A 13,562-nucleotide genomic window follows, 5' to 3' on the forward strand; every position below is an offset into this window, starting at 1 on the left:
TGTATTCCCCACCCCGAGGAAGGGGAGGGATAAGGCAGAGCCAGGTGTGGAATGCCCCAGGAGGCAATGCTGGGGTCCACGAGGTGGGGACCTCAGTGCTGGGGTGCAGGAGGTGGGGACCTCAGTGCTGGGGTCCCTAAGGTGGGGACCTCAGTGCTGGGGACCTCAGTGCTGGGGTGCAGGAGGTGGGGACCTCCATGGTGGGGTCTGGCTCCGAGAACCACGAGAAGGGGGATGGAGAGCAGCTTCCTTCTCTCCGTGGGTCCTTCCTGCGCATGCCGGGGGCGATCCAAGGTTTTTCCTTGGATGGAAACAGGGAGATGGCAGTCACAGCCGGGAGAGGGGCAGCAGGAGAGGGGAGCACGGTGAGGATTAACCACCACCAGGAGCCTCACACGGCAGCAGGAAGGTGGAAGATGTGTCCGCTTGGCGAGTTTTTGCAGGGAATTTTCTCCAAGACGTGAGGGGAGGAAAGCGTTTGGCCGGTTGTGACTCTGAGATGTTTGCAGTGCATTGCTTATGCATTTCACATGGTGCAGACACCCCCGAGAACTCAGATCCTTCTTGCTGTCAGAGAGGAGAAACGCATGAGCAGCGTTAAATCCACGAGGAGGGTGGCACTCCTTCCCCGGGAGAGGGAAGAAATGGCTCCAGCTAAGAATTGCCCTGGATTGCTACCCTCAGAGCTTATTTTCCCGGGATTCTCCCATAAACACCAGTGTACCCATTGTTGGGAATAATTGCAGTAGCTGAGAAGTGGTGGTTTGATCGGGTAATGCCCGGGGGCTTTTGTGCTGGTCCTGATTGAGCAGCATTAGCAAAAATGCGGCAGCATTAAAGGAAATTCTTAGCTAATCAGTCTCCATTACAACTTACCATGAGGAGGCCAAAATTAAAACGCTCCTCTGAAAGCAAGCCCTTCATGATTAAAAGCTTGATGACTGGCACATTGGGGAGCTGGCACAGAAAGCTGCGCTGGGGGGAGAGGAGTGTGACCAGCCTCGTGGTGTTTGTGGCGGTGCACTGCTCTCGTGTTTAGGGGGAGAGATGCATCCTACAGCATCCCAGGAAACGCTGCACAGCACAGCAGCAGGGACAGTGCAGCTGAAAACAGCCTGTGGAACTAAGTCAGTGGGGATGGAGCTCTCCAATAAGCTTTTTTGTGAACTCTGTTCACGCTGTCATTGCATTTTTACATCCTCCAATTGCTCTGTGGCATTTAAATGCAATCCGGCTCTATAATTTAATTCTATTTTGCTGCTCCTGCTGCATTTCAGTTCACCTCCTGTTAATGTGTTATATTTAATATAGAAAGGGCTGCTTAGGAATACTGCAATGTTATCCCGATGCAATAACCATCCATCCCAGCCCCAGGGTGGCAGTGAACGTTCCCAGGAGGTGCCAGGGTTATTCCCAGGCCGGAACACAGCCCCTGGCTCCAGCAGGGCTGTGAGCACTTGGCTCTGGTGACAAATCTCCTGGTGGGCTCAGGAGCAGGAGGACCCTGCTCCAGAGAGGTGATGGCCTTGGTTCCAGGGATGCTGCTGAGAGCTTCTCCTGTGGAACCGGGTAAAGCATCCCAAACACCATCCCCACTGCCAGCCCAGTGGGACTGGGGTGAGGAGCTGCCCCTCATCATCCTCACTGCCAGCACAGTGGGACTGGGGTGAGGAGCTGCCCCTCATCATCCTCACTGCCAGCCCAGTGGGACTGGGGTGAGGAGCTGCCCCAGGACATGCCGGATCTGCAGCAGCCCATGACAAGAGAGGGAGGGGATTTGTTGGGCAAGGCTCAGGCTCAGTGCAGGAAGAACAGAGTTTCCCATCCCTGCACCAGATAGGTGCTCCCAGAAGGGCTCTTCCACCTTTACCATGGGATCTTGTTCCAGGAGTTTTGGCTGAGAGCCCTGGGCAGTTCTGCTGCTGTGCAGACAGCCGCTGGTACAGGAGGCTTTCCTTCCACGCTGTGCCAGCAATCCTCCCTGACCCTTTTGTTTTCCTGGACAAGGTCTCACGTGGAGGGGGATTGGGATGTGCAGGATACATCCAAGTCCTCCGGAGCTGACCTGGAATGACTCGGGCAGGTGTGATCCGCTGGTCTGTGCTACCGGAGCCATCTGTCCTTGGCAGGCGGTGCTGCAGCACCATGGTGACAAACAGCGAGTGCTCTGCCTGGTGGGGCCCTGCGGTGCCTCTGTCCCTCCCGGTGTGCCCCAGGTCCCCGTTTCCCTCGGAGCTGGCAGCCCCAGCCGGCCACGGCAGCAGCGCAGGCACGGGGGGCAGGATTGCCTCCGGTGGGGCCGCAGCCGGGAGGGACCGGCACGGCTGGGGGAGCTCTGCTGCCTGTCCCTGTCCTGAGCCCTCCCTGCCCGGGCTGGAGGAGCTCTGCTGCCTGTCCCTGTCCTGAGCCCTCCCTGCCCGGGCTGGGGGAGCTCTGCTGCCTATCCCTGTCCTGAGCCCTGTCCCTGCTCAGGCTGGAGGAGCTCTGCTGTCCATTCCCCCTCCTGAGCCCTGTCCCTGCTGTTCCAGGGTTACCTCTCCGAAGGCTTGGTGACGAAGTGGTACCGCTCCCCCCGCCTGCTCCTGTCGCCCAACAACTACACCAAAGCCATCGACATGTGGGCAGCTGGCTGCATCCTGGCCGAGATGCTGACCGGGAGGATGCTCTTCGCTGGTAGGTTTCTGTCTCCTGTTGATTCACTTTTCTCCTTCCCCCTTCCTTGCTACCCAATTCCCAGGCTTTCCAGCCTGGCAGAGGGAATTCCCCTGTGGGAGGAGAGGAGATGCTGGTGCCCTCTTCCAGGAGGTTTGTGCTCTGTGCCATGGATTTGGAAGGTCACTGCTGTCTCCAAGATGTTTCTTTCCTTTGAGGGAGGACATCTGAATGCTACCACCCATTTTGAGGATTTACCTGTAAGCACAAATCGCAGCTGTAAAGGGGAACTGCAAGAAGAGAAGACAACAAAAGCACAGTGAGGAGTTATCAGTGCAGCATTTGAAGCTCAGCTCTGACGTAATTGAGAAGAAAATATGTATTTAATAGAGTCCCCAAAATGCTGTGTTGGGGGCAAAGCTGTGCTTCTTCCCAAGCTGGGACACGGAGTCATTCCCTGCGGGAGGAGCGGCTGCCCTGTGCCTGCTGCAGGAGCTGCTCCCCAGCAGCCCGAGGTGTGCAGCATGGCACGGCACAGCACAGCACAGCCCAGCACGGCACAGCACGGCACAGCATGGCACAGCTCCCCTGGGCTCCCTGCCTGCTGCAGGAGCTGCTCCCTGGCAGCCTGAGGTGTGCAGCCCAGCGCAGCCCAGCACGGCCCAGGACAGCCCAGCCCAGCCCAGCACAGCCCAGCCGGCACAGCCCGGCACAGCCCGGCACAGCCCGGCACAACCCGGCACAGCCCAGCCCAGCCCAGCCCAGCCCAGCCCAGCCCAGCCCAGCCCAGCCCAGCACAGCCCAGCCCAGCACAACCCAGCCCAGCCCAGCACAGCATGGCCCAGCCCAGCCCAGCACAGCCCAGCCCAGGACAGCCCAGCCCAGCCCAGCACAGCCCAGCACAGCCCAGGACAGGACAGCCCAGCCCAGCACAGCCCAGCACAGCCCAGGACAGGACAGCCCAGGACAGGACAGCACAGCACAGCACAGCCCAGCCCAGCCCAGCCCAGCCCAGCCCAGCACAGCCCAGCACAGCCCAGCACAGGACAGCCCAGCACAGCCCAACACAGCCCAACACAGCACAGCACAGCACGGCCCAGCCCAGCCCAGCCCAGCCCAGCACAGCCCAGCACAGCCCAGCACAGCCCAGCCCAGCACAGCACAGCCCGGCACAGCCCGGCACAGCCCAGCCCAGCCCGGCACAGCCCGGCACAGCATGGCACAGCACGGCCCAGCACAGCCCAGCCAGCACAACCCAGCCCAGCACAGCCCAGCCCAGCACAGCCCAGCCCAGCACGGCCCAGCCCAGCCCAGCACAGCCCAGCCCAGCACAGCATGCCCAGCCCAGCCAGCACAACCCAGCACAGCCCAGCCCAGCCCAGCCCAGCACAGCACAGCACAGCATGGCCCAGCCCAGCCCAGCCCAGCACAGCACAGCACAGCCCAGCCCAGCACAACCCAGCCCAGCCCAGCACAGCCCAGCCCAGCCCAGCCCAGCCCAGCCCAGCCCAGCCCAGCACAGCACAGCCCAGCCCAGCCCAGCCCAGCACAGCCCCCCTGGGCTGGCTCTCGGTGCCTGTCGCTGCTCTGGGTGACAAGGTTTCACGCGTTTGGCCAGCAGCCGTTGGCAGAGCTGTGTAAATAAACATCCAGCCCCCTTAATAACGGAGGGGGACATTCCCTCTCGGATAACTCAGCGCGCCACAGACCCGGCTGCAGCTGCTCTGCTGCTGCCTCCCAACTCCTGCCTGCAGCTTCCACGTCTCTTCGGTGAAAGCTTAAAAACAAGCAGTCAGCACCCTTAGGAAGAGATCATTAAAATCGTCTCCCTTTCCTTCCTTATTTCTGTCCTCAGTTTCACCAAAGATTCCCAGTCCAGGGGTTTCAGCTTTGAAAACAGCTTTTTCAACCTGTCTGCTGCTGGTGTTTCCGTGGGAGGCGTTCTAGGAGCAGGGCACTGTCTGGTCTTGCTGGGAGGTGCTGCAGGCTCTTACTCCTCAGTCAAGCACAAAACAAGAGCTGCTGTTGAGCTCCCCTGGCCCCCCAGCACTGCTCCCGAGCATTTCTGGCTTTTCACGCTGTGCTTGGCCCCTCTCTCAGCCCCAGCCTGGGTTTCTTTTTGCTCTTTGTGGATCCCTCGGTGTAAGTGACCTTGGCTGACACCACTGGGGTGTCCAAGGTGGTGCTTTGAGCTCGATTTGTGGTAAGGCGGGGTCAGAAGCAGCCCTGGGATGGATTGACCTGTCCTCTGCCTGGGCGAGCTGCCCCAGAGGAACCTCCCCAGGCTGGTTCCTGAGAGCCCTCGGCAGGTGGAGACCAGAGGGGATTAATTTGAGGTGATCTGGTGACCACAGGTGGGGTGTGGCACACCGCAGGCTGGGCTCAGCCAGGCACACTCTGAGAGCATCCCCTGTTCTCTGCCTTCCAGCCCACTGAAATCACTTAATAATCCCCAGGTGCTGGCAGGGCTCTTGGTTAGCGGGTGGGGATCAAAACCAAGCTCAAATATCAGCTCCTTTCGGGTGGCTTTGAAAATATGTCGTTGTCATGGGAGGATCTGGCCCCCTGCCCCCTTTTCCTGACCTCCTCCTGTGCCAGTAGGTAGAGCAGGGCCAGGGCAGGAGCCTGGCAGCAGGCAGGGTGCCCTGGTGTCTTTTATCTCTGCTGTCCAGAGAGGGGGAGAGTAAAGCCCAGCCCAGCTAAAACTCACAAGCACCTGCACAGCAGCACGGATTCTCCTTTGCTGCAGCTCTGCTCCTCTTGGCTTGGGAGAAGGACTCACCCCAGCCAGCTGCAGCCTCCTTCCCTCCCTGCAGTGTGAGAGATTCCCAGAGCTGCAGCTTTCCTCCCTGCAGGGTGATTCCCAGAGCTGCAGCCTCCCTCCTTCCCTGCAGGGTGAGAGATTCCCAGAGCTGCAGCTTTCTTTCCTCCCTGCAGGGTGAGAGATTCCCAGAGCTGCAGCTTTCCTCCCTCCCTGCAGGGTGAGAGATTCCCAGAGCTGCAGCCTCCCTCCCTGCAGGGTGAGAGATTCCCAGAGCTGCAGCCTCCCTCCCTCCCTGCAGGGTGAGAGATTCCCAGAGCCTCAGCCTCCCTCCCTGCCCGCAGGTGAGCCCTGCACAGAGCCCTGGTGGCCAGCCCCGCTGCCCGAGGCAATGAGAGCAGTGTGGTTCAGAGAGAGCTCCAGCCTGAGCAGCCCTTGGCCTGGGTAAATGGTTTCTCCAGCAGCGCAGTTTGAATTGAGTGCTCAGCATAAATCAAGGTAATTAACTCGGCAGTCTGTCTGGGGTGCTTAAGCAAGGCAGGTAAATGAAGGTGATTGGTTATTTGGAGCAGGTGTCACTCCCTGCTTCCATCCTCCCACATGGATTTTTTTGGATGTGCAGCCAGAAGGGACCCCAGCCCCTCCAGGGGCCCTTCCCGGGGTGCCCTGGGTGTGGCAGAGCCCTGGGGGCCACAGCAAGCCTGGCTGTCCCACGGCTCACGGAGTGCAGCACATCCTCAGCACTGGAACCTGCCTTGCAGGCCTTGGCAGAGCTCCCCAGCAGCAGCAGCAGCAGCCCAGAAAACAGGGAAGAGTATCCCTGGCTGAGCAGCTGCAGCTCCCTCCAGTGCCTCTCCCACCGAAAGCAGCAGCAGGGGAAGCAGGATAAATGGGGAAAAGGAGAAAAGAGGAGAAAAAAGGAAAAGAGATCTGCCCTTGGAGATCCGTGGGGCTCACCAGTGGGGCTGTGCCTGTGGCCAAGAGCTAGAGATGGCACAGGGGCTTTTCCCGTGGGATCAGGGTTACTCCTGGCGCTTGGCTGCAGGCCTGGAGACAGCTCTCTTTCCCAAGACGTGGTGCAGAGCTCCTCCTTCTCCCCCTGGGTAACAACTGCCTGCTGGGTTTATCCTGCCACTGGTTCGAGTTCTCCTTTCCAGGAGTTAATACCTCCAGGGAAAGGTCCCTGGGAATTCCATAAATAGAGGATAATGGAAGAGAATGGGGTTTCTGGAGAGCCACAATTCAAGGCTGCCAGCCCTGCATTAGCAGCTTCTTTGTGTGACTAAACACGGTGTCTTTTGGCTGCCAGGTGTCTTCTGTGGCCAGGGCCGGGGCTGCGCTGAGGGAGAAGCCACAGAGGCTTTGTGACTTTTATCACCCTGTGATTGTGATCACAGCTGGGGAATTAGCCTGGCTAACAAGGTGCTCATTTCCTGGCAGATATCTTTAGTTTCCCCTGGAGTCGCGCTGTGAATCTCTGAGTGACCTAAAATTAGTTCTTCTGTGGGAAAGTGAATTAATCTGCCCAGGACTGACACGGGGAGGGTGTCACGGGGAGGGCATCCCTCCCTTTGTCCTTGCTCTCCCTGCCTGGTGATGGAGCGGCCGTATGTGGTGGGGGTGACCAGCTGGGCTCTGTCAGCATGGCTCTGGGGCTCCCTGCCGTGCCACTGGGCTGGGCCATGTGGCCTCAGAGTGGCCCTGGCCACCACTCTGTGCTGCAGTGCCGGGCCAGGATGGGAGAAGAGAGTTTGCCAGCACCGCTGGCTGTCCCCACCCTGCCCAAGGGGGCTGTGCTGGGGGTCAGCTCCATGGGTGCTGCTCTCCTGGGGCCCCCAGGGCTCCCCTGATGGGGGAAAACCTCCTGTCAACAGTTCTGCGCCAGGACTGAGAGACTTTTTTCGGTCTTCAGGTCGCTGTTTATTGTTATCTTATCAGAAGTCCGACACGCCGTCTGCAGCTGACTGAGCGTGCCAGAAAGTACAGCAAAAACGCTCCCAAGACGTGCAGTTTCAAGGTCTTCTAAAGCTCTTTTATCCAATTAACTCCAAAAATGTACTTTATTTCTGCCTTTCTGCCATTACTCACCCTTTGCCTGTCCACGCAACCTCTGCACTGCAGCAGTCACCCTGTGCCACCAGCACTGCCGAAAATAGAGTCCAAGAAGGAGAAGGAGAAGGAGAAGGAGAAGAAGGAGAAGGAGAAGAAGAAGAAGAAGAAGGAGAAGGAGGAGAAGGAGGAGAAGGAGGAGAAGAAGGAGAAGGAGAAGAAGAAGGAGAAGGAGGAGAAGGAGAAGGAGAAGGAGAAGAAGAAGAAGAAGAAGGAGGAGAAGGAGAAAAAGAAGAAGATTAAGAAGAAGAAGAAGATTAAGAAGAAGAAGCAACTCAGACAACGCCCAAGATTCTCCATCTTGCCGCCTATCTACCTCTATACTAAAACCCCAAAACTCTAAATTTGTCACCCTGTGACAAACTACACTGTTCTCTATTGTCTATTTCCCACACTTGAGGACTGCAATCCATCCCAAAGCCTTGGAAGGCCTCTCCATGGCAAGTGGTCCCCATCTCCTGTGAGAGGCCTCCCCTCCCTCCCTGCTGGCTGACCAGGAGTGCTGCCCATCCCTGGGGCTGACCAGGAGTGCTGCCCATCCCTAGGGCTGACTCTCCCATGGCTGACCAGGAGTGCTGCCCATCCCTAGGGCTGACTCTCCTGGGGCTGACCAGGAGTGCTGCCCATCCCTGGGGCTGACTCTCCTGGGGCTGACCATGACTCCTGGGGCTGACAGGAGTGCTGCCATCCTGGGGCTGACTCTCCTGGGTGCTGACCTCTCTCCTGGGGACGTGACCAGGAGTGCTGCCCATCCCTGGGGCTGACTCTCCTGATCCTGCCGTGGAGGGGACGGGCGCTGTTCCCATTGAAGGAGCCTGAAATCCATGGCTGGGCCAGCAGGGACTTGGTATCCCCGAAATCCCCGCAGTTTTGGCTGCCCCTGGCTGCTCCCTGCTGGTGCTGCCTCTGAGGACGGGGCATTTCTAACCAGCCCTCCTGGCCGGCAGAAATTCAGCAGCGCGGCTCCGCCTTCCCACCGGCTCCTCTGCCCTTGCGGGAGGCTGGAAATCCCCACAGATGTCACCTCTTGGTGACATCCAGGAGAGTCTGGAGCATGGGAATAGTGCTCACTAGCGAGATGCTCTCTCTGCTTGGCCCTGCTGCTGCTCTCCTCTCAGTGAGGGGCAGCCAGCCCTGAGCGGGGCTCGGGCTTGTCCGGATAAATACATCCCGAAGGAAAAGGACTGAAAACACAAAATGGCACAGGGCAGCCCCAGTGGTGGGGATTGTCACCACCACAGCCACGACCTGGTGGCCAGGAGCTGCTGGGAGCCAGTCAGAAAACCTTTCCTCTTGGGGCTGGACACCTGCATTCCTTTGAAGGTGGAGCCTGGTGACCCCTGGAGCTGGCAATACCCCACGCTCGTCCCAGTTTTACGTCTGTGTCTCCTCTCCCTCTCACTGCTCTCTTCTTCCCACTCAGGGGGCCACGAGCTGGAGCAGATGCAGCTGATCCTGGAGACAATCCCCGTGATCCACCAGGAGGACAAGGAGGAGCTGCTGAAGGTGATGCCCATGTTCATCAACAGCACGTGGGAGGTGCGGAAGCCGCTGCGCACGCTGCTGCCCGAGGTGGACAGTGAAGGTACCGTGGTGGCCTCGGAGCTGCTTCCTGGGAGTGCCAAGGAGCTGTCCTGCAGGCCAGGGGCCTGACTCCGGGGAAGGGGATGCACATCCCTGGCAGTCCCAGCCGTGGCTCAGGTGTCCCCGCTGCTGTCCCCTCACGGGTGGCCTGTCCCGCAGGACAGCACTCGTGGTGCTGTGGCTTGCTCACAGGTGGCTCCCAAGGGTGAAGCGCACTTCCAGGCCCTTGGGAGGTGCATCCCTGGCTCCCTGTGTGTCCCGCCGTGCTGTGAGCGAGGGCTCAGCCCAGAGGCTCTTCCCAAGCCCGGCCTGCCCCGAGCACAGCTGTGCAGCGCTGCAGGACAGGCTTTCCTGCACAGCACCCAGCCCCCGAGGTGTCACCGACAGCAACAGCCACCAGCGCGCTCCTGAGCTCTTCCTGAGGCTCAGACCTGGCCTGGCCACCTGGTCAGGAGCAGGCTCAGCTCACGTCTGCTGCAGTGACCCTTCCATGTGCGAGGGGCCATGCCTAGCCTTGGTGACACAGTTTCCATGGGGTGCCGGGGCTGTGTCAGCCTCCAGCAAGCAGCAGAGATTTATTCCCTGCCGTGGCTGCGGGAGGAAAGGTCACCCCTGCCCCTTCCGTAATTCACTGTCACCTGCCTGCCTCTCTGACCAGTGGTGCATCACAATCTGTCACCCATAATGGGCTGTTGTGACCTTACAGAGCAATTGGCTCCTTCTGCTGAATTAGTCCAAGCCCTGAGGTAATCTCACAGGAGACAGTCAGAAATTGGTCACAGTTTGAGCTCTGGGACCACTCTGTGGCTGTCCTCCCTGCTGGGGGTTCTGGCTCTGTCCCTACGGAGCAATTGGCTCCTTCTGCTGAATTAGACCAAGCCCTGAGGTAATCTCAAGGGACACAGTCAGAAATTGGGTTCTGTTTGAGCTCTGGGGCCACTCTGTGGCTGTCCTCCCTGCTGGGGGTTCTGGCTCTGTCCCCACGGAGCAATTGGCTCCTTCTGCTGAATTAGACCAAGCCCTGAGGTAATCTCAAGGGACACAGTCAGAAATTGGGTTCTGTTTGAGCTCTGGGGCCACTCTGTGGCTGTCCTCCCTGCTGGGGGTTCTGTCCCTACGGACACCGTGCCAGTCACACAACTGCACCTTCCCCGGGGATGTTCCTGGAGGTTTCAGTGCCGAGCTGTATCTGAAGAAAGGCATTATTCCTGTTTTTATCGCCTGAACTCAAAGGTTTCCCATCCTTTCCCATGAAAAGATCAACTGGATAAGCAGCAACTTCAGTGACCGGATTTTACCTTTTCACATAACCTCAGTGAACGGAACCATCAAAGCAATCATAGCAAGCCCTCCGTGTTTGGGTTTAACTGCACTCAAATTCCCTGTCATCACAGAAAGAGTTCATGCACCACAGGCTTTCTAAAATTATTTCAGCCACTCAGAGTTCTTCCAACATTAATGGGCAAAATAATTCCATGGCATCGGTCACGCCTAAGGCTTTTAAAAGTTGCAGTAAATCCAGTCCACTTCAGTGGGGCCCAAGAGATGAAATAGCTGTCTGAAACACAGTGTGCTTGTCGAGTGTGTCCGAGGGCTCTGTGCTGGGCTGGGATCTCAGCTCTGTGCTGGGATGGGATCTCAGCTCTGTGCTGGGATGGAATCTCAGCTCTGGGCTGGGATGGGATCTCAGCTCTGTGCTGGGATGGGATCTCAGCTCTGTGCTGGGATGGGATCTCAGCTCTGTGCTGGGATGGGATCTCAGCTCTGTGCTGGGATGGAATCTCAGCTCTGGGCTGGGATGGGATCTCAGCTCTGTGCTGGGATGGGATCTCAGCTCTGGGCTGGGATGGGATCTCAGCTCTGGGCTGGGATGGGATCTCAGCTCTGGGCTGGGATGGGATCTCAGCTCTGGGCTGGGATGGGATCTCAGCTCTGGGCTGGGATGGGATCTCAGCTCTGGGCTGGGATCTCAGCTCTGGGCTGGGATGGGATCTCAGCTCTGTGCTGGGATCTCAGCTCTGTGCTGGGATGGGATCTCAGCTCTGGGCTGGGATGGGACATGAGCTCTGGGCTGGGATGGCATCTCAGCTCTGTGCTGGGATGGGATCTCAGCTCTGTGCTGGGCTGGGATCTCAGCTCTGGGCTGGGATGGGATCTCAGCTCTGTGCTGGGATGGGATCTCAGCTCTGGGCTGGGATGGGATCTCAGCTCTGGGCTGGGATCTCAGCTCTGTGCTGGGATCTCAGCTCTGGGCTGGGATGGGATCTCAGCTCTGGGCTGGGATGGGATCTCAGCTCTGGGCTGGGATCTCAGCTATGTGCTGGGATCTCAGCTCTGTGCTGGGATGGGATCTCAGCTCTGGGCTGGGATGGGACATGAGCTCTGGGCTGGGATGGGATCTCAGCTCTGTGCTGGGATGGGATCTCAGCTCTGGGCTGGGCTGCCATCTCTGTGCTGAGATCTGGGGCTGTATCTCTGTGTGTGTGACCCCTGTGCTGTCCTGTTCCGCCCTGAGGGAGCTCTCGCAGTCACTCCCTGGCCGTGCTGCCGGAGCTGACACCTGGGGCTGCAGGGTTGTTCCCTGCAAGCTCACAGCCCCCGTGAGGGGCAGGGGACCCCAGCAAAGACAGAAGGGCCTGGTTTGGGTCCACCTGGGCCAGCCTGGGCCAGCTCCAGGGGGATTTGCAGGAGGGCTCCATGAGGCCCATCACGGCAGGGGAGCTGTTTCTGCTTTTGAGGAATGGTGAGCTTGTCTGTCTCTGCCTTGCAGCTATTGATTTTCTGGAGAAAATTCTGACATTTAACCCCATGGACCGACTGACGGCCGAGATGGGGCTGCAGCACCCCTACATGAGCCCCTACTCGTGCCCCGAGGACGAGCCGGTGTCGCAGCACCCATTCCGTATCGAGGACGAGATCGATGACATCCTGCTGATGGAGGCCAACCAGAGCCAGATGTCCACCTGGGACAGGTACCGCCCCAGGGCTGGGCTGCAGGCAGAGCTGGGCTGGGGAGCCCTGGGGGGAGCGGCGGGGTGGGACAGTGGGGACAATGGGGACAGAGATCTCTGCAGCCAGGGGTCATTGGGGTCATTGGGGTCATTGCAAAGGGCCGGGGGCAGGGCCCTGCTGGGAGCAGTAAAGAGGGTGGGAAAGAGGATGAGAGAGAGAGAGGGTGAGAGGATAACAGACTAAGAGAGTGAGGTTCCCCTTACAATACCATAAATCTTCTGTGCTGAATATTCTAATTCTCTCTTCAGTCTAGTCTGAGATACAAATCCTACAGCATTTACACACAGCCTGTAAGAATCATTATATCACCACGCTGTGTTCCATTTTAAACCCTAAAATCTCCTCTTTGGGCCCTTCTGCCCAGCCAGCAGGGTCTGCTCGGCCCCTTGGAGCTGCCTGCAAGCAGGTCCTTTTATTTCATCACAAGGGGATTACCTTCAGCCAGCCCCACCAGTTTCCCAGTCATTCAGTAACTGAGGGATCTCAAAGCTTGCTTTCATTTCACTCTCACTTCTACTTTCTATATTCTCAACATCTTTTGCCAAGCAATCATACCTATAAGGTTTTTCTGTTTCCCCTTCCCCAACACCTCTGACGTGGCCAGCTCCTCCACGCTGTTCCAGACCCCGAAAGATGCCTGCCTTTCCCTCTTTGTGCCATGCTGTAATTCCAGCCCAAGCTGGAGCCGCCCAGAGGCTCCTCCTGGATTCCACAGGGACCAGAAGCTGAGCCTGCACATCCCAGTTGCTGAGTGCCCTTCTGCTCCTGGTTTGACTCACAGCCATGGGGGCCTAAGTGGCTCTGCAGCCCTTCCCTCTGCCCTCTGTCCCTGCAGTACAGGCACAAAATAATGTCATTCTTGTCCCTTTTGGGCCTGATGTGGAGCGCTCTATTCACCGCTTTTCAAGGCGAAAACCCCAGAGGCCACAGGCCTGGGGGCCTTGGAAAAAATCCTGAGTTGAGCTGCCATTTAAATGGTTTGCTGGAAGCTGTGCTGAAGTCTAGAGCAGCTCAGAGCCTTGGGCTGAGGTGTCCCACATTCCAGGTGGTCACCCCGGTCACTGGCCAGGCCACCGCTGGAGCAGGCAGGACAAAATAAGCAGCTAAGAATGTACCAGGCTCAGTTTTCCGTAGAGCCCTTCTGGCTGTGGGGATGAGCTGGCTGAGGGTGCCTGCAGCACCGTTCCTCTCTGCAGAGCAGTTCAATCTCCTCGCCTTCCCCATCCGCTGGGTTTCTCCAGCACTGAAAGGGTTACCCAAAGGCATCCCTCCCTCCCCTTACCCCCTGTCTGTTTGTCTGAGTGGGGAAGCATCAGGGTGGGTCTGGGGGCTCAGTCGGGCGGGGGGAAGGCTGGAAGCAGGATATCTGCCCTCAGTGCCCCTCCACAGCCCCAGAGCAGCAGCTGGAGGCACCCTGTCACCTCCTCCGCGGCTGGCTTCCTTG

General features: G+C 58.6%; 1 protein-coding gene across 1 annotated transcript in view; it reads left to right on the forward strand.

Annotated features, from left to right (window-relative positions):
- MAPK4 (mitogen-activated protein kinase 4) overlaps positions 1 to 13,562 on the forward strand; it is a 55,062-nt gene that overhangs the window by 36,877 nt on the left and 4,623 nt on the right. Inside the window, exons 3-5 of the mRNA XM_050987271.1 lie at positions 2,529 to 2,673; positions 8,946 to 9,107; positions 11,877 to 12,078. Of these exons, the coding sequence (XP_050843228.1) occupies positions 2,529 to 2,673; positions 8,946 to 9,107; positions 11,877 to 12,078 (509 nt within the window). The remainder of the gene's footprint in view (positions 1 to 2,528; positions 2,674 to 8,945; positions 9,108 to 11,876; positions 12,079 to 13,562) is intronic.

This window comes from Serinus canaria, chromosome Z, assembly GCF_022539315.1.
Source record: "Serinus canaria isolate serCan28SL12 chromosome Z, serCan2020, whole genome shotgun sequence".
NCBI classification, from domain to species: Eukaryota; Metazoa; Chordata; class Aves; order Passeriformes; family Fringillidae; genus Serinus; species Serinus canaria.